Consider the following 25,644-nt stretch of genomic DNA (forward strand, 5'->3'; position numbering starts at 1 on the left):
GAACAAATCATCTCGCGAGCTATACTGTTGGCTCGACTTAAAAACGTCGGTTCTTCAATTAATCGGTACGAACTAGTGGACAGTCCAAACCAGATTCAATGTACATTTAGGCTTGATGATTACCAGATTAAAGTTAATGTTGGTATGATTTTTATATGCAATCATCGAGAATACGGAATACGAGCGCGAGGTTTCTTTGCCAAACGAGTCGAAATACGGAGAGTGATCAACGGCGAAAAGCAAGAATAAAATAATTTTGTTTTTACTTTAGGAACAATACAACGTTTTAGAGAAAAGATATCTCTTCGAAGGACATCATCGTGCAGAGGTTTTATTTCTTAGATTCCTTTTGCATCCAACAGGACGGTAAATTTTGTTGGCGTTTATATAAATAATTTGAATTTAGTAGAAAATTTTAATTTCATTTCTTTATTAGGGTAAATGTAACGTACATTCCCGTCTTCGAAATGAACAACGAAGGGGTATACTATTTTCCTATATGACACCTTTGTGGAAAATTTTTATCTTTTTCCATATTTCCTTTTAGTACGGAGATCTTCACATCAGAATTTTAAAACTTTTCATAGATGGTTACAACTTAATGAAAAACTCTAACGTAACTTGCACGAGCCCAAAATGGTACTCAGAACACAACATGCTTTCTTATTTCCGTGATGCCGAGAATCATATATCAATGACCGCATTTCTGAAAGTCTATAGTCCTCAGGCATGTCTCTTCTCCTATTATTTATTGCCGATCAGACCGACGGTGGATACAGTGAGCACGTATAAGAAAGAGAGACAAAGGGGGAAGTGGGAAGATAACTAAAACGGCACAGGCAGATATCTCTCATGGACACCTACCTTCTTAACGGATCACGGGACGTCTAGCCGAGGAGCCAGATGTCACGTGACCCGTTAAGAAGGAAAATCATACAAGCTGCCCTAGCAGAAAGGACACCCGTGCGGGATATGTAAGATAATATGAAAGTTAAACAATAGGGGCTAAAAAATCGAGCATGAGGTAAAAATTTCTTTACTAGACGCCATACCTCCAGTTCTGAGCGAGACTGATAAATATTAACTTAACAGTAGAACTCGCAGCAGACAGCTTATGTCTTTAGAAGGAAAGTTATCCCCTAGCACCATCCCTAAACCATGGATTACAGAAAGAATTTTACACATAAAAGTCTCTCTGCATAGACTCAGCTCGCGGTACCCTTTTTGAAAGGTCTCTCCGATACATCGTCCTTCTCATACGTGCTCAATGATGCCTTGAACTCCATGTTACAGAATTCCTATTTCCCTAACAACGTGCATAAGCTAATAATTTTCATCTTTCAAATTTTTATTAAATGCACAGAAAAAAAAGTGTTTAGAAACTAAACACTTGCCTAAACACGAAAATGCAACAGATATTTTATCATGTTTAAAAACACTCATGTTTAAGTAAGAATGGTGTTTAGGTTTGCAACACCTTATGTTTAGGTTCAAAATGTGTTGATTGCTTGTCATATCTAGTATTTAAACATAATTAAGGTGGTATATGTCATGTTATTATTACCTCTCCGAGTGACGTATGTCACGGAGAGGTATTACACCGGCCGTGTCTGTCTGTGTGTGTGTGTGTGTGTCTGTCTGTCTGTCAGACCCCACGTGACCGCGTTCGCAGTTTACAAATCGGAGCAAACAAATACCCGATTTCCGGAACGCGTTCGCGGTTCACGGAAATTTGGTCATTCATCTACCAACACCAGTCTTTACTAACTGGCTTCTAAGGACCACAATCTGCTAGTCTTTGTCCATCCCACATGGACACTAGTCTGTACGTGCTTGCTTCCAAGCACCACCAACTTCTGTTCTTCGTCAATTTCACCTTGACTCCAGCTTCTATGCACCACCATCTTCTGCTCGTCGTCAATTCCACATTGACACCAGCTTCTATACACTACCATCTTCTGTTCTTCGTCAGTTCCACATTGACACCAGCTTCTATGCACCACCATCTTCTGTTCTTCGTCAATTCCACATTGACACCAGCTTCTATGCACCACCATCTTCAGGTCTTTTGTCCATTCCACATGGACGCCGGTCAGTACATTCTGGCTTCTTTTCCACCGTCATCGTTTGGTTTCAAGATATACGCGGCGAGCGGCTAGGGTTACGAGAAACGTCTAGCCTCCCAATGGCAGGGCTTCCACCATCGGTTCACGCGAATGCGTTTTTATCTATTATTTGGTTTTAAGATATACGCGGCGATCAGCTAGGGTTACGAGAAACGTCTAGCCTCCCAATGGCAGGGCTTCCACCAAAGGTTCACGCGAATGCGTTTTTATCTATTATTATAATGGAAACGGATCGTATATATACCCCAAAATTTGAAGAAAGCGGGCAAGAAGGGTACCCTTCACTTTAAACGTCAATATTAGCAAAGATTCGAAAGATATTATGAACAACTTTATTTTAAACGATTTAACTATTTTTAAAGTTATTTACTGGCGATTAAAATAATTAAAAATAATTATATTTATTTAAATATTAAAGATAAACCCAAGTACCGAAGTCGTTAAATCATTGCCTCCTATATCTATCAAGGCCCGTGCATTGCGTTATGTTTCCTACATTGCCTCCTCTATCTATCGAGGCCCGTGCATTGCGATATATTTTTGAGAACAACAACCAAAATGGGAAGCTCCTCTCAGAACCATAATAATTTGTTTTCTCAGTTATATGAAATGAAAATATGGATAATATTTTCGGCAATTCGATTTGAATGGCTCTTTCTGATGTATCATTCTCTCAGCACTGTTCATAATGCACAGGAACGTAGAGATTCGAGACACTAGGTATTACGATAGTGTTTCAAATCCTCTGTATTGAGGGCTTAAAGGCTTGGAGTGAGTCGAAAGATAAATACACATCCTATTTTTTAGTTGTACCATGCGTACCACAAGGTTGCCAGGCGTTTATTGAAGGATGCTTGGGTACTTGGTACAGACTGTTACGTCTACCAAGTTTCCTAGCATCCAAGAATAAATAGGATTCATAGAAGCCAGTGTTAAGGGCATGTCATGGGTCAAGTCGTTAAATATATCGACGCAGTTAAATAGCTGATGGCATTATTTTATCCACTTTCCCATTGCCTTCGAGTGGAAGTTCAACTTTGGCACGGACGACAGATGGCGCTCCTAAACTTCTACCCCCAAAAATCGTTGTTGTCTGCTCGTTTTCCCCTTCCGCGTTTTTTCGTTATAAACTTATGATTTAACGAACTGTTAAGATAAAATTTCATATTTCCTAAGACAGATAAGCTTCTACTCCTTTCATATTACTCCCAGTTAGATTTAATGCTTAAAAAATATATTTTCAATAAAAACACCGCTTCCACTAGTGGATTTTTACTCCTTGTTAGATTAGTGTAGGTGTAGAGAGTAATCATTACAAACGCTAAAAAATATATTTTCAAAAATGAAGAACATAGAACATTTATTCTATATCAAAAAATATTTTGGTGGTAAGATTGCTTTAGAAAAATCCAAACGGCTAGATATTGGTAAAAAAAGACATGTGTAAGCTATTTGTAGATGAGATAATTGTTTTACATGTTTTAAATGAGACTAAAACTTCCACTATTGTGTCTAAAAAAGTGTTGGCCATGTATATTTTTTAAATATGACGGAATTGCGGTTGATATGATAGCGCCCTATTTGCGAAAAAAACCTTTTTTTAAACAGTTGAATCATTCTTTGATAGAATTTCGAAGGAAGAAGTTAAGTGTTAGATTTGCTCGATTAATTTTGTTCGGCAAATAATATAATTAAGCCTTACGTATTACTGAAGGAGATTGATTTTGCCAACCTTTGTGAGTATTTAACTGTTTAATAATTATTTTGGTTAAGTGGGAGCCAAGCTTATGTGTGATTGGGTTGTGGCTTCCATGATTTGGGCACATTTGCTTTTTGTGTGGCGAGGTATGATTCAGCTTTGATATGGACAAATGTTACAAATCATACTGGTAGACTAAGAATGCGGTTGAGGTATAGCGAGAGAGTAGAGTTTCCACAGCAATTGAGAGATATTGAAAAGGCTTGAACAATAGACTATTTTAAAATTCAATTCCTGCACTTGCAAAGAATTAAAAAAAGCGATAGATGCATATATTTAGGTTGTTTAAGGGGTAGTGATAGTCATCTCCACTCGGAGAGGTAATATTTTGGCTTTCCCAACTTGTTTCTTGTAAAACAGAGTGTAACATCTTTGTGCTGAGTTCGTTTCGAGTGCGTTTTTCAAAGTTTGGAAGTTTTCATTAAACTTCAATCAGCTAAAAGTTTAATTATAGAAACGTGCCTCGCCACTATATCCAAAAATTCAAACAGTTAAAAGGAAATTGCGAGAATTTAGCCAGTTTGGATCTGAACATGGATCTACCTAATTGCCTACATACCGCGATTGTCATACATGCCGCGATTGCCCAAGGCCAGATAGAAATCTTAAATAATTTTTTAAATAGTGATAATGCGGACGTGATATGCGCCAACGCGCAAGGTGAATCACTATTGCACACAGCTTGCCTACATGGACGAATCGAAATCGTCAAGTTACTGATAAATCATAGTGCCCCCTTTAATATACAAGGACATAATGGTGATACTCCCCTGCATGTCGCCGTCTGGACGGGGAATCTTGAGCTTGTTCAATGGTTACACTTCGTAGGTGCAGATCACAATCTCGCGGACAGACATGGTTCTACTCCGTTGCATATTGCCGCTGTGAATGGTCTCGCGGACATAGTCCAATTGTTAATTGAGAATGGAGCTGACGTCAACGCCTCAACAACCGATCAAAACCGTCCCCTTCATATGGCGGCTTCCGAGAATCATTCCTTGGTCCTCATTCATTTATTGGAAGCTGGTGCAGATACCAAAGTGAAAAATGGTGCAGGTAAGAGGTGTTATGCTGAGGATTACGAATACAATATTTTTTACTAGGTGTGGTTACCTATGCGCTGGTGGTTTGTGTGTATGTGTATGTTTGTAACAGGGGTACGCCATGAACAAGTGTGGCTAGAAACTGATTAAGACGAGAACCGCTACCACATTGGAGCTTGTAGTGTGAAAGAATTGCAAAAAAAAGTTCATTAGTTCCATGGTATGAGTTATCAACAATTTTCCGACTTCAGACTGACGTAAAACAAGTTGGGTTGGACCCTTGTTAAGAAAAGATCCTCTTCCGGCTCTTGGAAGTATTGGGAGGGAAACAAAATTGGTATCGTCAAAGAATTCACCCGGTTATTAGTTTAAGGTTAATTTGATTAACGGATGCGAAGCCGATTTATTGGAGCGTCTATGAAGGGAAATATTTTCTTTATAGACCGGTTTGTTGGGTTGGACAGGAAGGTGGGGAATGCGGGCACGGTAGCTAGAATGAGAGATTGATTTTCATACGGAAAGGGCACTATGCGTAAAGGCTGGGTCGCTGTTATTTATTTATAGTTGTCGTTATGGTTGTGGTTTGTCTTGGTTTGTCTATGGTTTGTCTGTGGCGGCTGGATAGACGAAAAGACCATTTCAGTTAGGTGTGGTAAGACCTTAATGTACCCTAACTGTTGGGCCATCTCGAATATTACCTCAGCGAGTTGGAAAACAAGAATACTGTACTACATTAGCTTATTCAGAAGAACGAACACGCCCTCCCCACCCCAACCACGCCTAGCTAATACGTAAATTGTTTTACGTGACGTGTTATGGAAGGGTCAATTGTTAATGCAAGGCATTTATTATTGATAAAAGTGACATTTTATTTGCTTCTGTGGTGATTATAGGTCACACTGCGGTGCATGTTGCTTTACAAGGTGGACATGAAGAAAGCCTGTCTGCTTTACTGGCGTCCGGAGCTGATTTTAGTTCAATAACGGATAACGATGGTGATACCGCCTTGGACTACGCTGTTAAGAGAAAATTAACCTACTTCATAAATGTCTTTAACGCTGTCAAAGTCCAAAGTACGTGCGTAATGCAGGCAATCGAATCCGGTGAAGTTGTTAAGGACATTATGAAGTTATTGGACAATATGCAAATCCGTGCCGTTAATATCCGTAATATTCGTGACCATAACCAGCTAGTAATTTCTGAGAGGACAAAAGAAATAATGGACAAAGCGGATGTCGAGATCGAGGAGTGGAAAAAGATAAATCCTCAAGTCGAACATATTCTTATTAAACAGCCACTTGCATCCACAAGTCAAGATCAAGCAGCTAAGCCAGGACCGTCATCGCCTAGGTCCGCACCCCCGACTGGCGCCGAACCATCACATTCCGAACAAGAACTCGAAGATCCCGTTGGTTCTCCACCAAAAAAAAAGATGAAAACAACTGAGATGGAACCACCAGAGTTCGAATAAAAACCCAGAGCAGATAAGATGAAGTCAGAATGAAATACACTTAAGTTTTGTCTTAGAAAAACTACTTCAGTATATTAATATTACAAAATAAGAGACTGGATTCTTTTATATTACCGCGGTAAAACCTTTACTTTCATTCGATTTCCACTAGTGAAAGAAGATATTTTGAATTAACATTTTAATTCTAATTTTTTATAAAGTAGTGAATATTAAAAAAATATTTGAACTAATCATACATGAAATTTTGCAATTTTTCATGTAGTTGAGAATTTTAATATTTTATTGTATTTTAAAGTGGTCCGAATGAAGTAAAATTATTTAAAAATTACTTTCAGTATCTTTAAATTGTTTTCTTCATATGGTTAATAAGTGCGTGTGTTCTTTAGGTTGGAATGAGTTTAGTAGCAAAAGTTTCATAACTTTAAGTACCCATGTCTGAATGTCATCTTCCCAGGATATCTTTGAAGAATGCATGTTAAATGGTGAATGGACGTCTTTTGTTTTGAAGTTATCATCCGCGTTCTTTTTAGTTTTGAAATTGGAACAGTGAAATTTCTCCTTAATAAGTTAAGTAAAAGCAGACATATATTTTAAAATAGTCGCGTCACTTTTATTAGAAATTACAGTCCTCGGTTTTTCGAATTTTTTTGAGCTCAGAAAGAATTTTACGGAAGTGTATGATTTCATATCCAGCATATTTGATGCACAGGAAAAATACTTGATTAGGATATGCTACTTTGTATGGTCTTATACAGAATTTCTAAAGGCATTGGAACATTTCATAGGCAAGGGGAAATGCAAAATGTAAGCTACAGAGGGAAATTATTACACAAAGATTGCCGATGATGTCCTCGGGTTTCTTCAGACGCCTAAACCATGAGATTTTGTTCATGTGTTAAATAAAGATATGCCAAATCCGCAATTACCATTCTTGGAAGAAATATTAGATCAAGTTGTTAAATACAAAGACAATTTGTCTATTAAAATTGCAATTGATGGCATTGATTTTAAGGATTACACCAAGAAGTTCTTAGCCAATGATGGCTTGTTGACTTTCTATTTTATGAAAAAACAAATCATTAATTTGAACTAAAATTTAAGGGCACCCTACACGCTCAATAATTTGCGCAAAAATCGTGGGGCCCGTTATTTAAGTTACCAAGTATAAGTAAATCGTTATCCAGACTAATATTTGTTCAAATATAATGCTACAATATTTTTTAGGAAATGTAAAATCATTTGCGGTAAATTTTGGACAATACTTGCGTAAAAAAACTGAACATATATATTGAGTGAGTTTTTATTGCTCAAAATGTTATTCAAAATACGAACAATATTTCACATTCGAATGGCATCAAATAGCGTTTTCCTTTGGGTCCTCGCGGAGCGCTCCCATGGAGGAATAAAACTAGGAGATCCTATTCTTCAAAAACAGTCTTTAACGAAGCTGGAAACTACTACTACCATTTTTATTGCTCCTTGGGAGCGCTCCACGAGGACCCAAAGGAAAACGCTATAAGTCTGTGTATTTAACGATTCATATGTTATGGTTGGTCAATAAAATTGTACACGAGCATGGACTCAACATCAACTTTTTTATTGTGATAAAATATATTCAATATAATTGAATAAATCGTGTGGAATATGATCAATATATTTGTCCAATAAAATTTAAAATTTTGTTCTACATATTGAGCTTTCAATATCGTGACAGATTTTTACTTGCACAATTAGTAAAAAGTCTTGGGAATAATTTATGAGATGATGATTTTTTTAAATGTCCCCCACTTAATTTGTGCAAAACATTGAGCGTGTAAAGGCCGCTTTAGTTGAGGAACTTCTTATCTATAAATTTTTTATGGATCATTCGGAGCCTACGTAATCTGTCTCCGGATTATTAGGCTTTCCGGTAATTTTTTTTAAACCAACACTTATCTGAAAAATATTTTTTCTCATTCCGATTTGTAGCAAAATAAAAAAATTAATAATTTTGAACGGAGACGCCTTCAAAAGCCCATTTTTCTTTAAGAAAAGAGTTTAACATCTTTCTGCTGAGTTCGTTTCGATTGCGTTTATCAAAGTTTTAAAACCTTCATTAAACTTCAATCAGCTAACGTGCCGCACCACTCTATCCAAAAAGTGAAACACTTAGAAGGAAATTGCGAGAATTTAGTCGGTTTGGATCTGAACATGGCTCTACCTGAGGACCTACATATCGCGATTGTCCTAGGCCAGATAGGAATCTTAAACAATTTTTTAAATAGTGAAAATGCGGACGTGATAAGTGCCAACGCGCAAGATGAATCACTATTGCACACGGCTTGCGCGCATGGACGAATGGAAATCGTCGAGTTACTGATAGATAATAATGCCCCCCTTAAATTCCAAGATCAAAATGGTGATACTCCCCTGCATGTCGCCGTCAGGAAGGGGAATCTCGAGCTTGTTAGAAGATTACTCTCCATTGGTGCCGATCACAGTCTCGCGGACAACCATGGTTCTACTCCGTTGCATAGCGCCGCGGTGAATGGTTTCTCGGACATAGTCCAATTGTTAATTAAATTTGGAGCTGACGTCAACGCCTCAACAATCGATAATAACCGTCCCATTCATATGGCAACTTCCGGAAATAAATCCCAGGCCCTCATACATTTATTGGAAGCTGGTGCGGATACCGAAGTCCAAAATTTGGAAGGTAAGGGTTATTATGCTAAGGACTACGATTACAATATTTTTCATGAAGGGTCTAGTGTTAATGGAAGGCTATTCTTATTGATAGAATTACATTTGATGATAATTATAGGTTTTACTGCGGTGCATATTGCTTTACTAAGTGGATATGAAGAATGCGCGTCTGATTTACTGGCGTGCGGGGCTGATTTTGATACAATAAAGGATATCAACGGTCATAGCGCCTTTGAATTAGCCGTTAAATTAAAAGCAACATACTTTGTAAATCTCTTTAACGCTGTCCAAGTCCAACGTAAGTCCGTAATCCAGGCAATCGTATCTGGTGCAGTTGTTCCGGATATTATGAAGTTATTGGACCAGATAAGAGTCCGTGCCCTTAATCTCCGTAATATTCATGCCCAGTACCAGCAAGTAATTTCTGAGAAGGCGAAAGAAATAACTGACAAAGCGGATGTCGAGATCGAAGAGTGGAAAAAGATAAATCCTCAAGTCGAAAAAATCCTTATTAAACAGCCACAATCCTCCGAAAGTCAAGTTCAAGCGCCTAAGCCAGGACCGTCATCGCCCAGGTCCGAACCCTCGACCAGCTCCGGACCTTCACATACCCTAGAATAATTCCTAGATCCCGTTGGTATTCCACAAAAAGAAAGATGAAAACTCTTGAGATGGAACCATTATATTTGTCTTCAAAACCCGAAGCAGATAAGATGTTGTCAGATTGAAATATGCTTATGTTTTGTCTAGGAAAAACTACTTCACCATGTTAATATTATTACTAAATATGAGATGACTTTACTTTCATTCGATTACCACTAGTGAAAGAATATATTGGTAATTAACATTTTAACACTAATTTTTTTAGAGCTGTGCATATTAAAAAAAACATTAAACTATTTATACTTTAAATTTAGCGATTGAAATATATCTGTGTTTCTAGTAGATAATGAGAATTTCAATATTTTATTGTATTTTAAAGTGGTCCGAATGAAGTAAAATTATTTAAAAATTACTTGGAAGTCTTTAAATATTTTTTATAATGTTTTCTTTAGGACGTTTATCTGCGATAGCTGTTTTACGAAAAGTTTGGTTCTCTATGCTTGACCAGAGTCAGGTTAATCAGTGAATGTTCGATAGTCTACAATAAGTTTATGGGTGGTATAAGCAGAAGTTTAAGGATTTTAAGTACCCATGTCAGAATATCATCTTATCTTCTATCCTCTGCACCCTTCCACGTCACACCGCAGTTTGATATTAAATGAGACACAATCGCCGTGAAATCCTTCCCTTCTGTTTGCTCTTAGTATGTGAAATTTGGCTTTTTGTTTCGCTAAGTATATTAACAGATTAGACTCCTTCTTGTAATCCCTTACGTAAAGTATATGCTATATACAGATGTAGTATAGCTTAAGTAATATTTAAACAACCATTTGAAATAATAACATAAAAAAATTCTTGGAATATCAAAATGAAACAGAGCTTTATAGCTACAAATCTACTAAAAGCATCCAAATTACGAAAAATATTTCAATATATTCATTTTATATTATGAAGAAAAGAAAATATTAAGGTTTTGTTGGATTTCTTTACATATCAACACTAGGCGAAATGCTAACGCAGTGCACTGGTGTAACAACGGACGGACACACACAGACAAACACTTAGACTGCCGTTTAACTCTTTCTGTATTAATTTTGAGCATGAATTTATTCATTAACATGAATATACATGTGTATCATTAGCCTTTCTATCATGTTATTCAGGGATGGGAGGGATCTTTCTATTACATACGCGTTTAACGTCATCGCGGTAGCCAATCAAAATCGAGACACCTGGAAGTTCGAACAGCAGACGAGCAGTTTAACAAAACTGTATGAGGGATACAATTTTCAGTTAGGTTTACCAAACTGCGTCAACTGAATATTAAAAATGATCGCCGATACGTGAATAAATATCTCAACACGATATCCGAAAGTGATATTGATCTTTTAAAGTAAATTATGAAAAAGCCTACAATGTTTTTCCTGAAACTGAAAACTGTTGGTAAAGTGCTAAGCCTTGGCCATTAAGAAAATGAATGTAAGGTAACGGTTGAAAATAAACTACTAATTTTTGAAATCGTGAGAATTGATGATGCTGGTTTTTTCAGCTGTTGGAGGTAAATTAATGCGGTAGTTGATCAATTTACAAGCATAATTAGCCTTTCGCATGACAAGAGCTTTAGCTTTAAAAACAAGCCGCCGGAAATTTTCTGACGTCACGCAAACTAAGCCCCTCCCATCCCTGAATATGTAGTTTAACTAGTCAATGCAGATATATATTCATGTTAATGAATAAATTCATGTTTTGAGTAGTGAAACCAGATTATCTTAAACTCTAAAATAAATTTAATTAAATTATATATTTTCACCGTTAGTTATTCACCTTATTAAGCGTTACATCGTTTTAGAAAAGGTGAATTAAGCTTTCTTGAGAAACTTGACTAAAATTGTCGTTTGAAATGATGCATACGCCTGTTGTTTCGTTTCACTCTAATCGGTGGTGTATAAAGGTTTCGAATCTTAGCTATGGATAAGAACAGCGCAATTACGTGAAACTATGGTGGAAGCCCCCATTGGGAGGCTGGACGTTTTTCGTAATCTTAACCGATCGCCGCGTATAACTTAACCTTAACGATGATAATGGAAAAGAAGCCAGTAAGTACAGACTGGTGTCCATGTGAGATGGACAAAAGACCAGATGATGGTCATGTTTAGAAGCCACCAAATAAAGACTGGTGTCCATGTGGGATGGACAAAAAGAACAAAGGTTGGTGGTGTTTAGAAACCAGTAAATACAGACCGTTTCCATGTGGGATGGACAAAAAACCAGATGATGGTGGTGTTAGACAGACAATGGAGTCAGTGTAAGTGGAATAAAATTTTCCAAACTGTAAATGCGGTAAGGAAATTGAGAACACATTTGCTTCGATTTGCAAACTGCGAACGCGGTCCCCTGGGGTGTAACGACAGACAGACACACACGTCGAAATTAGAGCCTCTCCGTGAAATACGTCACACGGAAAGGTAATAAATAAATATCCAATTGTATTTCTGCAACTCGGGAATGCGCATATACAACTCATAGCATAGTTATTTAAGAAATAATACAATTACTTCCTAGACAACCGTCACAACCAACTCCCATAATTATAAATTTAATAATGCGTAACTCTTGAGCTTGAAGATTTTCACCTTTGTTTTTTACCTCTCCGAGTGACGTATGTCACGGAGAGGTTCTAATTTCGACGTGTCTGTCTGTGTGTCTGTGTGTGTGTCTGTCTGTTGTTATAGACCTTTTCACACTTTCTCAATATTAGCAAACTAAATTAATACAATCATGTACATACATCATCAAATTAAATTGTGGCGATAAAGTGCAGTGGCCACGATTAGCCTCAGTCAAAAGCAGCTAATGTAAAATAAAACCGCACTATTTCTTCACGTGCAATATCACAAATTAGCTTGGGTACGTGGTGAATAGGCGAGGGGGATGAAACAGATTTTGCGGGGAAGACGAGTAAAAGCGTCACCCCTGATGTCATGCATAATGCATTGAACCTAGAAACCACGTGATATCAACGTATAGCTTGCAACCTATGAGCGTCGAAAGCGAATGTAAGCCCGTTGAATGATGGCAGGAATACTTAGATTTCTTCTACTTGAAATCATTAATAAGTCATTTTCTGGACCTTTCTGGTTGAATTAGAGGGGTGGAGTTGCAGAAACTGCGACCCCTGACGTCTTGTATAATTTATTTGAACGTAGAAACCACTTGTTATTTACATAGCTAGCGACCTGTGCCGAGATTCCCGCGACCTATGAGTGTTTTCTTCCAATTTAAAGAAGTTCTGATTGCGTGTTCTGAACGAGTAAACTTGCGATGGACTGTTGTCTTATAAATGTGAATAGTCAATGAGATTGGAAGAAGGAGGATCTAGCTGTTTAACAAAGTTTTGAGCCTTCCTCTTACCTTCAATCTAATATTAGTATGGGATCTATGGCCTCTTAAAGACTCCAAGTAGTAGAAGTCTATGTTTACCTGGTCCTTGACATACATGGACGTAAAATATAACTACAGTGTTTACGAGATCAGACCAACACCTTCCTTTGTGGACAACCCCCAATACTCCCAATGGATGTTGTCACTCTGCTAAAAAATAGAACTCTAATTCAAGATGTAAATAAATGCTTTTTACCTCTCCAAGTGACGTATGTCACGGAGAGGTTCTAGTTTCGACGTTTCTGTTTGTATTATCCGTAATCAGGTAATAGGCCTAGTGAACGGAAGAATAGAAAATTGAATAATTGAGGCCCGAGGTGAAATATGGTTTTTGACATTCGTCTCTGTAATGGTTCAGAGTGAGCCGAAAGTGAAATACACATTTAAATAATCGGGTGTGGATTTTATAATAGAAGAAAGCATCATGGTGGCCATCAGATCAGTGAAAGGTCTGGTCGTAATCGGTTTATAGCTGCTAAGAATATCGTTGAGGTGAAACGAGAGGATGGTGTTTAGACGGCAATCCAGATGTGAATGTAGCTTTGATCATAAAGGGTATGTAGTTGAGGCGTAGACAAATGGGCCTTTACAAACACTTAAGGCAATATCTCTTGTTAATTTTTACTCTTCATTTCTTTTTTTCTTCTCCGAATTGACTGATTTCCATGTGTACATGACATATCCTTATTGGATGTATAATGTCGTCTCTTTTAATGTATATTCGCAAAGTTTTAAATACTGCTTTAGTAATTCATAAATTTTAACTACTGCAATTGCTCATAAAAAAAGAGAAATAATTCCATATCTAGATAAATAAGTTTGTAAGTAGTCTTCTTGTCTCGGAGAGGTAATACTTTGGTTTTCCCAACTTGTATTATAATGCTTAGTAACAAGACGTGTTTACACGATTATATGCCTAGTTGTACAACATGTTTTCAGGATTATTTGTTAGGTTTGAAACATGACTAAAGGTTTATAAGCTTAGCTTCATATCATGTTTAAGGGTTTATAAGCTTAGTTTTAAAGATATTTGCAGGTTTATCTTGAAATATTTGAATGGTGTTGGTTTAAATACATAGGTTGAATTAATTCCTGCGAAATAAGAGACATTTTTTTCAGAAAAACACGTGCCGCTTCTCGTTGGAAAACATAATTTCCGTTGAACGTCAACTTAGCTTTATTTAAGCGCTTCAGTAGCATTGCGCCGAATTCCATTCAACCGAACCAACCCCATTCGACCGAAAACCCTCACTTTGGTGGATTTACGATGCTGTCCAATGGGAAAATCCCATTGCACCGAAAAACCCGCACTTCGGGTTTTTCCCGATGGAATTTAAATTAATTTAACTTAAAACAATTTACGGCCTACGTGAAATGAACACTAGATCCAAACATTTTCTAAATTATTATTTTAGAATTAAGGATTATAAGAACAAAATAGTAATAAATCAGCAATATATGACATAATAAAATCAATTGCTAATATTTATTTATTTTTTATGTTATATTCATTATGAAAATACTTTAAGCCAGCCGTTTTACTGTACTTGAAGTATATAACCGCCCCTAAGAGGACGAGACGTCCTCCTAACCAAACCAAACCTAACCTAACCAAACAGCAACTTTTTGGAAAAGGCATATTATTTGAGAAGTCAATGAAGATAAACATCAATATTTTGGAAAAGGCGTAACAATGATAAATGATTTATAAAATATTACTAACCTAACCTGATTTTGAACAAAAAGGCTTTATTGGACGAAAGTGCTTTTGTTAAATGCTTAACCCAAGTCCAATTTTCACTTTTTGTGTATCACACGGTGTTGAAAAAATACCGAGGTCCTTTTTTATTATCATCTTGTTGCATAGTCGTCCAATAGTGGCACTTCCAAGGCAGTACGAATGTATTGAAAACGCTAGCACTTTTGGGGTCGCTTAATTCGACAAATAGCGTCGTTTGAATTGTAAATACCAAACCCGCGGTTGGGCAAAATTCATTAGAAACTTTGACGGGATTGGGTCTAATGGAATTCTGCGCAATGGGAATATACCTATTTAAACAAATCTAGCCGACCTGTTGGAAATCTTGTTCTATTATGAAAGCCAAGAAAGCTTATTTATTCTTCATGTCAAGCCATCACTTTAAACATATATTTTGCTCAAAATTTGAGTAAAGGAAGCCACCCGCGGTTGGGCAAAATTCATTAGAAACTTTGACGGGATTGGGTCTAATGGAATTCTGCGCAATGGGAATATACCTATTTAAACAAATCTAGCCGACCTGTTGGAAATGTTGTTTTATTATGAAAGCCAAGAAAGCTTATTTATTCTTCATGTCAAGCCATCACTTTAAACAAATATTTTGCTCAAAATTTGAGTAAAGGAAGTCCTTTTCTCAATATAAAATGAAAGTCATTGCGGCTTACAGAATGAATATAGCCACAAGGTGTTAGATTATTCACCTTGTGGTAGAATATACCTCCACTTTTTCATTGTTTTTCTAAAATATTATAATTCTTAAAAAAATAAAGATTTAAAAAATTTAAACCATATACCAACGTATTAAAAACATGTTACATTAAAAAACACCTGGCAAGCGTTAATGTTTAGCTTAGTGTTAAGATTATTCTGTGTTTACCTCTTAAACGTGATAAAATAAGAAGTGTTTCTATTTGCAACACATTTTAAGGATCCTTAGAGAAACAGAGATGTAATTAGACATCAACATTGAAGAAATAAACATTACCTCACACCAATGTTTAACTTTATAACATGTTCAGATGTTGCGAACCTAAACACTTTTTTTTCTGTGTGGTTTGACTTTTTTTCTAGGTTTGGGTTTTTATCAATCTGTTTCTCATCTTTTTTAATTTGAAATTCATTTTCACGATTGCCAAACGATTTGTGCCACGGCTCCGTCGGGTTTCTCGGACTGTATCTGAAATCATGGAGACCAAATACGAGATTGTCAAGAAGTTTTTGTTATGTACCTATTTCATCGGCTCTTTCCTTTTGGTGGAAGTTTTCAAAGCTAACCTGTCGACCAAATTGACAGTAGAAATTGATCGCAATATAAATCACTTCGAGGATATCTTCAAATATCCAGACATGCGTACTCTTTTCCATCGAGGGGAAAAAAGTTATGAATATATTAAGGTATAAAGGGGCTTGAACAATAGACAATTGTTAATTTCTTGGTTTCCTCGAAGGTTGAGCGTGGACATGACATAACCCCAAACTCGAAAAAGAAAAACGTTTATTATGTAGGTCTTCACAATTATAATCTATTAATCTATTATCGCGACCATATCAAAGCTCTAAAGATAAAGGACTAGTTTTGCTTATGTCGGGGATTAAGCATAAAGATCGGCAAACAAAAACCACTTTGTCCACCGAACTGAAAGATAATTTTTCAGTGTGTTGAGTTCAAATTATTGTCTTCTTCAACAGGAGACCCGTCCTGATCTCTTTGAGGAATTCGAACGAAGGTTGGAGAAATTTCCACTGCCGAACACACGTTATCCCATGGATGACGAATTCAACAAAGGAAACGCAGTTTACATCAGTAGTGTCGTTCATTTGGAGTATTTTTGTCTTCATGGTTACAAATTGAAAAAGCCATTGCATTACGGGAAGGATTTTTTCTTTTTGGAATTCGATACTGTTGCAATGTCAAAAAACGCATCAAGTTTCATCAAGAACGTCATAAACATGAGGTATTCCACGGGTTATACAGCAACATGCTATGTGCTATATTTTTTTCCTTGTTATTTTTTTTTTTGCTGCCATAATTATGTCAAAACTGGTACTAAGCCTCAAACATCAATGGAAATTTATTAAATTGGATATTTTTCAACTTTAACTTGAAAAAAAAAAAATAACTAATAAATTGCATTATTTACTGTAAATGGTTACTTGGTAGATCTGAAACGTTCTCTATCTCGTAAATCTAATTGGCCAAAATAATACAGTTACATAGCATTAAAAAGTCTGTGATGCACCAATACCAAAGGTATATTGTGCACCCCGAGCTAGTTAGACCCCCTGGTTAGATTACGGAGAGTTCAGTCGCCTCGATGAAACGGAGAATCTTCTGAGGTTCCAATGATTGCATATCAAATTGCTCAAAACTCAGACCCGCTTGAAAAGTAGTCACAGCTTGTGAAGACATGGGAGGAGGTCTCGTGTTCCTCCCGGCAGAACCTGTAAAGCGGGTCATAAAAATGTCCCATTAAGTGCAGGTGTCTATTGAGTCGGCAGTGTCCAGTAACTGGTGACCAGCATGACCTTGTTTTGGTGCTGGCAAGCAGTTCTGGGGATCAAGGAAAAACTCATAGAGTGCAGAAATCCGGTAGCGAATCCTCTGGCGTATGATGCCAAAGAACCTCTCTTCAGCCCAACAGTAATGAGAAGAGTAACTGGTAAAATTTTAAGCCCTGTTGAAAGCTATTTCGGCAATAAGATAGGTTACAGGGGCTCTCTGACAAATTGTTATTAAAATTTGTTTTACTATTTATTTATTTTCAGACTCATGAATTTTTGGGAAACAGGACATATAATCATAGCAAATCAACTTTTGACCAAGAATTCGTGTCAGAAACTTCTGAAACAAAAAGAGAGTATGGAATTTTCAAAGGCATCCCTCTCAGATGTCGGCGTTATATTTCTAGTAGTCGCGGTTTTAAACATGCTGTCCATCTTGGTTCTCTTTGCCGAAATCTGGTACGCTTCGAAGAATACTGGGTTTGACCGAGCTATCAGAAATATGGAATTGGATATATATATTTCGACTAAATCACGATAAGTGATTTTCTCCTTACGAAATATCTGCTTCATATTATGTCATGCTTAAATTTTGCTAAGAAGAAAGCTTCTTTAAGTCACACTTGTTTTGGCGTAACGGACAAGAATTTACTTGTCCTCCGTTTGTTTTTTGCAATAATTATAGTTTTAGTTTGTGTGGTGGCAAAGGGGTTAGCACTTTCTCCTCAAAGCAAGAGGATGCCGGGTTTGATCCCGGACTGTGGGGCCGGGTACAAAAACCAGGGAACAAACGCTTCTGCGTAGAATTTGTGTGTTCCCTCCCTACTTATTAAAAGAGTTTTCCTCCGCATTGTTAGCCGGTTTCTTCTGTCCATCAAGACTTGCTTAGGTTAACTGTAAAAGTTAGCATAGGGCGCTGTTGGTTAGCTATGCCATGGAAGCTTGGCACGGTGTATGTATTTAACTTTATTAGATAAATTTTGTAAACATTTGCCTATAAAAGGAACACTTTAGGCGAGTTCTGATTAATTTAAAAACTAATCTTGAAAAGGTTCACATTTAGGAATATATTTATCGTAATATTGTTAATGTTTTAATTATTCTCCACTGGCAACGCCATTGTTTGAAAACTTTCAGAGTATGCAAAATATACCCATGTTACATTTTAAGTGTTAAGAAAAGGAATTTTGGAAGTAAATAACCCTTTCCATTTAAGAATTGTTTAAAATTAGCATTTCTCCTGTATGATTCAAATTGTGTTGACGATGAAGTTAAAAATAACTTCAAGTTTGAAATCGTACTCCTGAGAGTACACGTTTGTGATCATGTTCATTTAAGGATAAAAAACAGTAGAACAAAGATCTACAATTGCAAAAATTTATGAACATTGGTAACACGTGCTAAAGATGTTGTTTTGAATGCAAAATCATATTCTTTAGCCTTGATAACTCTATCTTAAACCCAATTGTGTATTGTGAGTCAGTTATGCAACTACGCAGTCATCCCAGTATACTAAATAACTGAAAGACTCAGAGATGAGCGCACTGTAAATATATGTGTATTTAATGACCAATTAACCGGGTGTTTCAAAAACATTGGTAGAAACAAAGTATAGACTCCGGATACACGAAAAAGAAGCCTAGGTAGGAAAAATGTAGTAGAACATTTTCATCTCGAAATCGCCTATAGAACTGACTGAACTTCGGTCTTACCACCCTTCATTTAACACCTTGTATTACGAATTTTAAATAAATAGTGTTACAATCACGTGCGTAAAACACATTAAATGTGTATTAACATTCCAAATTTACTTAAGTTTCACATTAACTAGAGAAATACCGGCTACGTGCATTATTATATTAAACTGAGCTGTATACGTCTAGCATATGAAATAATAAAATACTATCTTTCAAACGACAAATCAGAATACATCACACGTACCAACGTACTAATAATAAAATAATTTATGTTTTGAAAATATTAAAATAACACGTTTCTGAATACCTAAAGTCACAAAGTCCGTTAATAGAATATAAAGAACCAATATAAACTAAACATAAGCGAAATCGGTTGAAAATCCCTTAAATTATTCCCAGAAAAACCATAATAACAAAATATTTCGACGTGTTGCTAAAAATGTAGCGTGACCCTTAATCTTGGTATTGTAACATATCAGGGATTCATGTAATTTTAGAAGCAGGGTATATTTGGCGCGCGTCAAAGTCCCTGACCCCCTTCCCTGGGACGGGGGGGGTATGGAAGAAGAGGCGGGTCATAGCGACAGAGGTAGAAAGGAACTACGTATTTTTCACCGTCCCCGTCAGCAACGTCATCAAACGTAGTTTAAGTGAGCCAATAAAATAATTTGAAAATTTTGTTACGTGTTGAAGGGAGGGGCTCTATACTGGGCTATGAGTCGGACTGAAGAATAGACTAACCGTTCTCTATTCCTGCTTCCAAAATTACATGGATCCCTGAAAATATCTAATCTATAGATGTTTAACGGTCCTATGATTTTGAAAAATTCAATATAACTAGACCTAGGTTTAAAATTATGGTAAATCGTCAGAATGTAGGCTTATTTTGAATGAAACCAAAGGCTGCATTTCAATTAAACCGCAATGTCATTAAACATTACCATAAAATAATCATTCCCCTGGATATATTTAGAGACTTTTTTAGAAGTTTAAAAAGAGCGCTTCCCACCAAATAAAACTGTGCAAAAAACTTTGGGATGGGTCTTTATAAAAAAGAATGAATAGCATGAAAAAAAAGAATAGAATTTAAGGGAGATCCAAATTTCGCCTGGGGGATTTGAGTTAAAATGAGCGGAAGGCTTTGAAAGAATTATTCTTTTCTTTTTCAAGGGGGCACTGCGTACCTGGTCCGCTTTGTGAAATGGGGCAATGCTTCGGATGTTGTCGATGTTAGGAACCTTCTGATTAAAAATATCGGGAACTTCGTGATATTTTTTAGTAATACTAGAGTGATATTGACGAGAGAGAGGCTACAATAAATAAATAGTGATATTCAACTCAATTTTATAATTTAGTCAGATTTTCTCCCCATATCGGTGACTGGAGACCTCTACTCCTCAAAAAAACCAAATGGGGCGAATTTTACTAGTGTTTGGTGAAAAACTTCCAACACCCGCCGTCACGGCGCTAATGTTAGGCGTTGCTCTAAGCAAACCTGGCTCCCTATTCAGTTGCCTGTCCATGGGTTAGTGGTCTGAGGTCAAGCTTAATATCCACCCACAATCAGGTCCATTATTTGAGACTAGGATTTATGGCTAGATGGGATAAGCGCTGCTATTTATTTATACATACCTGCTAATACACACATGTTATCAAAAGTCACCAAATTTTTTATTAACTTGTAGCAAAAGTGGATGAGAGGAAAAGTATGAAAAGGGCCAAAAGTCGCGAGTCATCAGAGTTTCGCCGTAGTTGACCGTTTTATTGGCGTAGCTATACTGGGCCTGTTCACTGCCTTAAAATAGGTCTTGTATTAATTTGCGGTTACGCGGTTACCGTCGTCTGCTATTGTGTATGCTAGAACTTCCTCGATTTGTGTTTGTAGTCAGGACAGTGTATCTGGTGATGTTTTAAAAGGTATTTGAAGGTATAATATAGGTTATCGAAGCAATAGAAAGCACATAAAACTAGATACGTATAAAACAAACCTCGATAATTTAGCTATAGCGTGAGCAGCTTGGGTCGTGATGCGCGTGATCGAATGGGCTATGGTTAAACCAAGGAGCATAAATGTCTGAACTACTTTCAGTCGCGAGTTTGCAAGTCCATCAGTCACTAGTAAACTAAATAGTTATTGGCGAAACTTTGATGTCCGCGTTTTTTAACACAGGCTCTATGGCCATTTTCATACTTTCCCTTTCATCCACATTTGCTTGTAGTTAATTAAATGGTAGAACAAATTTTTAAACAGGTTTTGCATTTTTCTTTGGAAAAAACTATGGGAAAAGGGGGTTTTTGAAGTTTTCCAGTGTTTGCAGGCCGTTGGTGAGTAAAGAGATTACAGAAATAGAGGCTACCAGTTCAGCTTGCATTAGTACTTGACCAACCTGACTCACCAAGAGCCCGACAACACTGCGCTGATGTTCAAGCTGAGAGAGTGGAGGAAATTATTTTTATCTCCTTTAGTGTTTAGATGTTCGATTCTGAACAACAAAATTAGTTGGCAATAATCTCTCGTTTATATTTTAACATTAATAGAACTTTTAAATAGATTCTGATACAAATTTGAAAAATTATCGACTCAGTTCTCGTGGAATATCTTTAATTATCTTTAAATTAAACGTAAGTGATTACGAACTTCCATAAATATTTTTAAATTAACAATACTGAATTGAACTGAGAACTTTAATGCTTTAAAATATTTTTTTATTTTTTGAAACCTTAGTTTGTGGACCCTAATATTACGGCCTTCACCACCTTGTTATTTTTAGATACTTTTTTTCAGGTTGGTTTTTGGGACTATTTTTTAATGGCCGTAATGCTATTTTTACTCAATGAGACTTTATTCGACCGAGCGTGTAAGCAATGAGAGACTTAGCTAACGGGAAAAAATAATTTTGGGGAATGCCATCTATAGGTTTGCATTGCCAAATCAAAAATAATCTAGGGAAGTACAAATATTTCTTATACGGGGAAATATGTTAGCTGTACCATACGCCAAACTTTATTACAGCTGACAATTTAACTATAGCATTGCTTCCATACTGTCAAAATGTTCGATGATAAAATGTTAAGAACTATCAATAAACTTACATTCGTTCTATTCTAAGGGAGCGGTAGCTCCCTTAGATAAGGCCTGATGACGGCTATAATGTATAAGGAAGGTTTTTGGATTGGATTTAACTTTTTTCGTATTAAGTTGATTGTTTTGAAATTTTTCTACTGAACTAAACTCCGGGCCCTTAATATGTGGTAAAAATTTCAAGATGATCCATCCAATAGTTTATTTTATAAAGCATAAAGTTGCTAAGGCTGGTTTTCATTTCCATAAAATTAATCACAGATTTTGGCGAAAAACTAGAGAATCTCCATAGAAATAACATGGGAAATTTTCCAAACTTACCCATTTTGTAACTACCCTTACAAAAATAACTATACGTTTGATAGATTTGAAAACGGTCTTAAATGAAAGCCCCATTTTTAAAGTGGGCGCCAATTTTTGTTTCATTAAGAAAAACAAAGTTTAAGTATTGTTTTTAATAGTTTTAAGTACCTGCTCCGAATTACGTGGTTTACCTTTAAACTGTGGAACTTAAGACTTTTTTGCTTGGGTTAAGTAATAAAGAAAGTCATTCTAGGACTTACGTCGTTTTACTGCGGATAATCAAATTGGTAGGGCAATTAGCTAGCTTAATTGTCATTATAACTTTTGCGCGTCCAACTAATTTAGTTGCGAAGTACAGATTAAATTTAATTAAACAAAATAAGCAATTAAAGATAATTACCAATTATAGGTAATAAAATTTTTACACGAGTCTAAACTATAACATCTGTTTGTGTACAAGTCTACGGAATCTGTTTAAGCACAGACCTACAGAATATTTTTGTGCAAAGGGGTGTAAAATCTCTTTGTGCAGAGGCCTATGCAATCTTTTTGTGCACAGGTCAGTGGAATATTTTTGTTTTCAGGTCTATGGAATCTTTTCGTGCACAGGCCTATGGAATATTGTTTTACACAGGTCTACGGAATGTTTTTGTGCAAATCTGCATGGAATCCTTTTGGGTATAGGAGTATGGAATCTTCTGTGCACAGGTCTATGGAATTTTTTGTTCATGGGTCTATGGTATATTTATGTGCACAAGTTTGAAGAATCTTTATGTGCACACAAGTCGGAAGAATCTTTATGTGCACACAAGTCTGAAGAATCTTTATGTGCACACAAGTCTGAAGAATCTTTATGTGCACACAAGTCTGAAGAATCTTTATGTGCACACAAGTCTGAAGAATCTTTATGTGCCCAAGTGAAAAATCTTTCTTTGCACAGGTCTACGACTTCTGTTTGTGCACAGGTCTACGACCTCTGATTGTGCACAGGTCTTTGGAATCTGATTTGCTCATTTCTATGACATCTCTTTTTGCGCAAGTCAATAACATTTGTTTATGCACAAGTCTAAAACATCTGTTTGTACACAAGACTAAAACATCTGTTTACGCACAAGTCTAAAACATCTGTTTGTACACAAGACTAAAACATCTGTTTGTGCACAAGTCTGAAACATCTGTTTGTGCACAAGTCTAAATCATCTGTTTGTGAACAAGTCTATAACACCTGTTTGTGAGCAATTCTGTAACACCTGTTTGTGATCAATTCTATAACACCTGCTTGTGAACAAGTCTATAAAACCTGTGTGTGAACAAGTCTATAACACCTGTGTGTGAACAAGTCTATAACATCTCTTTGTGCACAAGTCTATAACATCTGTTTATTCACAAGTCTATGACATCTGTTTGTGCACACGCGAGTGACTTCTGTCTGAGCAAGGGTCTACGGAATATTTTTGAGCACGGGTCTACGGATTATTTTTGTGCAAATGGGTATGGAATCTTTTTGAGCATAAGGGTTTGAAATCTATTTGAGCATAGGGGTATTGAAAATGTTTGTGCATAACTCTATGGAATCTGATGTGCACATGTCTATAACATCTCTTTTTGCGCGAGTCTACGACATTTCTTTGTGCACAAGCCTGTGATTTCTATTTGTGCACAAGTGTACGAAATATTTTTATGCATAGGTGTACGAAATATTTTTATGCATAGGTGTACGGAATATTTTTATGCATAGGTGTACGGAATATTTTTGTGCACAGGTGTACGAACTGTTTTTGTTCACAGGTGTAAGGAATATTATTGGTGAAAATGGATTTGGAATATTTTTGTGCACAGGTGTACGAACTGTTTTTGTTCAAAGGTGTACGGAATATTATGGTGAAAATGGATTTGGAATATTTTTGTGCACAGGTGTACGGCATATTTTTGTGAAAATGGATACCGAATATTTTTGTGCACAGGTGTACGTGATATTTTTGTGCACAGGTGTACGTGATATTTTTGTGCACAGGTGAACGTGATATTTTTGTGCAAATGGGTAAGGAAAATTTTTGAGCATAGGGTTATGGAATATTTTTGTGCAGAGGTAAATAAAATATTTTTGTGTACAGGTATATGGAATGTTTTTGTGCAGAAGTCCGTGAAATATTTTTTGTGTACAGGTATATGACTCATGTTTGTGCACAAATCTATAGAATGTTTTGTACACCGGTCTAGGACATATGATTCTGCACAAGTCTATGGCATCAGTTTGTGCAAAAGTCTAAGGGATGTGTTTTTGCACAAATATTTGACATCTATTTTTGCACAAATATTTGTCATCTATTTTTGCACAAATATTTGACATCTATTTTTGCACACGTCTATGGTATTTGTGTGTACAGTTCTACAAAATATGTTTGTGCACAAGTCTGAAGAATCTTTATGTGCACAAGTCTACGGAATCTCTTGTGCAAATGTCGATGACATCTCTTTTTGAGCAAGTCTCTAAAATCAGTTTTTACACAAATTAAGCATATGACATCTGTTTGTGCACAAGTCTATAACATCGGATTGTGCAAAACCGTGTGACTTCCGTTTGTGTACAAGTCTGTGGAATCTATTTGTGCACGAGTCTACGTAATATATTTGTGCGCAAATCTATGGAATCTGTTTATGCGCTAGTCTACGGCATCTGTTTGTGCACGGGTCTACGGAAAATGTTTGTGCAAATGGGTGTGAAATATTTTTGAGCATATAGGGGTATGGAATGTTTCAGAACAGGTCCAAGGCATGTTTTTGTGCACAGGTCCATGGATTATTTTTGTACACAGGTCTATGTCACATGTTTATACAAAAGCCAATAGAATATTTTGTGCATAGGTCAATGGAATCTTTTTGTGCACAGTTTTATGAAATATTTTTGTGCGCAGGTGTAGGGAATATTTCTGTGCAAATGGTTATGGTATATTTCTGTGCAAATGGTTATGGAATAGTTTTGTGCTATGGGTATGAAATCTTTATGTACACAGGTCTAAGGAATCTTTATGTGCACAAGCCTATATAATGTTTTGTGTACAGTTCCATGAAATGTTTTGTGTACAGTTCCATGAAATGTTTTATGCACATCTCCATGAGATCTTTTGTGCACAGGTCTATGGAAACTTGATGTGCACAAGTCTATAGAATGT

General features: G+C 36.4%; 3 protein-coding genes and 1 long non-coding RNA gene across 5 annotated transcripts; all 4 read left to right on the top strand.

The window, feature by feature from the left end:
• Nucleotides 1-232: 232 nt before the first annotated feature.
• Nucleotides 233-1,211, top strand: LOC149618826 (uncharacterized). The gene is made up of 3 exons (XR_016375512.1): nucleotides 233-366; nucleotides 437-482; nucleotides 548-1,211. It is a non-coding gene; the product is annotated as an uncharacterized LOC149618826 (long non-coding RNA).
• Nucleotides 1,212-4,298: 3,087 nt separating this feature from the next.
• On the top strand, nucleotides 4,299-6,399 carry LOC149618827 (uncharacterized). The gene is made up of 2 exons (XM_089854533.1): nucleotides 4,299-4,941; nucleotides 5,822-6,399. Exons 1-2 carry the CDS (start codon nucleotides 4,419-4,421, stop codon nucleotides 6,397-6,399), a joined length of 1,101 nt encoding a protein of 366 aa, XP_089710659.1. The 5' UTR covers nucleotides 4,299-4,418.
• Nucleotides 6,400-8,522: 2,123 nt separating this feature from the next.
• On the top strand, nucleotides 8,523-10,084 carry LOC149618828 (uncharacterized). Its single transcript, XM_089855009.1, has 2 exons — nucleotides 8,523-9,094; nucleotides 9,203-10,084. The coding sequence occupies exons 1-2, from the start codon at nucleotides 8,590-8,592 to the stop codon at nucleotides 9,703-9,705; spliced, it is 1,008 nt and encodes a 335-aa protein (XP_089711135.1). The 5' UTR covers nucleotides 8,523-8,589; the 3' UTR covers nucleotides 9,706-10,084.
• A 5,334-nt stretch (nucleotides 10,085-15,418) lies between these two features.
• Nucleotides 15,419-19,213, top strand: LOC149618829 (uncharacterized). 2 transcript variants are annotated; one of them, XM_089854279.1, is made up of 3 exons: nucleotides 15,419-16,282; nucleotides 16,577-16,842; nucleotides 17,654-19,213. In XM_089854279.1, the coding sequence occupies exons 1-3, from the start codon at nucleotides 16,073-16,075 to the stop codon at nucleotides 17,928-17,930; spliced, it is 753 nt and encodes a 250-aa protein (XP_089710405.1). In that variant the 5' UTR covers nucleotides 15,419-16,072; the 3' UTR covers nucleotides 17,931-19,213. The 2 variants fall into 2 exon arrangements, 1 of the variants encoding a protein (XP_089710405.1); XR_016375214.1 differs by lacking the exon at nucleotides 15,419-16,282 and having other exon boundaries at nucleotides 16,721-17,547; nucleotides 17,654-17,788.
• The last annotated feature ends 6,431 nt before the right edge of the window (nucleotides 19,214-25,644 follow it).

Source organism: Phalangium opilio, unplaced genomic scaffold (genome assembly GCF_054372755.1).
Source record: "Phalangium opilio isolate 3A_F unplaced genomic scaffold, DU_Popi_V2 ptg000209l_1, whole genome shotgun sequence".
Lineage (NCBI taxonomy): Eukaryota > Metazoa > Arthropoda > Arachnida > Opiliones > Phalangiidae > Phalangium > Phalangium opilio.

Coding starts and splice junctions, on each gene's coding strand:
- LOC149618829 (XM_089854279.1), top strand. CDS start 16,073: ATGGAGACCAAATACGAGATTGTCAAGAAGTTTTTGTTATGTACCTAT. Junction 16,283..16,576: donor AAAGTTATGAATATATTAAG/GTATAAAGGGGC, acceptor CTTCTTCAACAG/GAGACCCGTCCTGATCTCTT. Junction 16,843..17,653: donor AAGAACGTCATAAACATGAG/GTATTCCACGGG, acceptor ATTTATTTTCAG/ACTCATGAATTTTTGGGAAA.
- LOC149618827 (XM_089854533.1), top strand. CDS start 4,419: ATGGATCTACCTAATTGCCTACATACCGCGATTGTCATACATGCCGCG. Junction 4,942..5,821: donor CAAAGTGAAAAATGGTGCAG/GTAAGAGGTGTT, acceptor TGGTGATTATAG/GTCACACTGCGGTGCATGTT.
- LOC149618828 (XM_089855009.1), top strand. CDS start 8,590: ATGGCTCTACCTGAGGACCTACATATCGCGATTGTCCTAGGCCAGATA. Junction 9,095..9,202: donor CGAAGTCCAAAATTTGGAAG/GTAAGGGTTATT, acceptor TGATAATTATAG/GTTTTACTGCGGTGCATATT.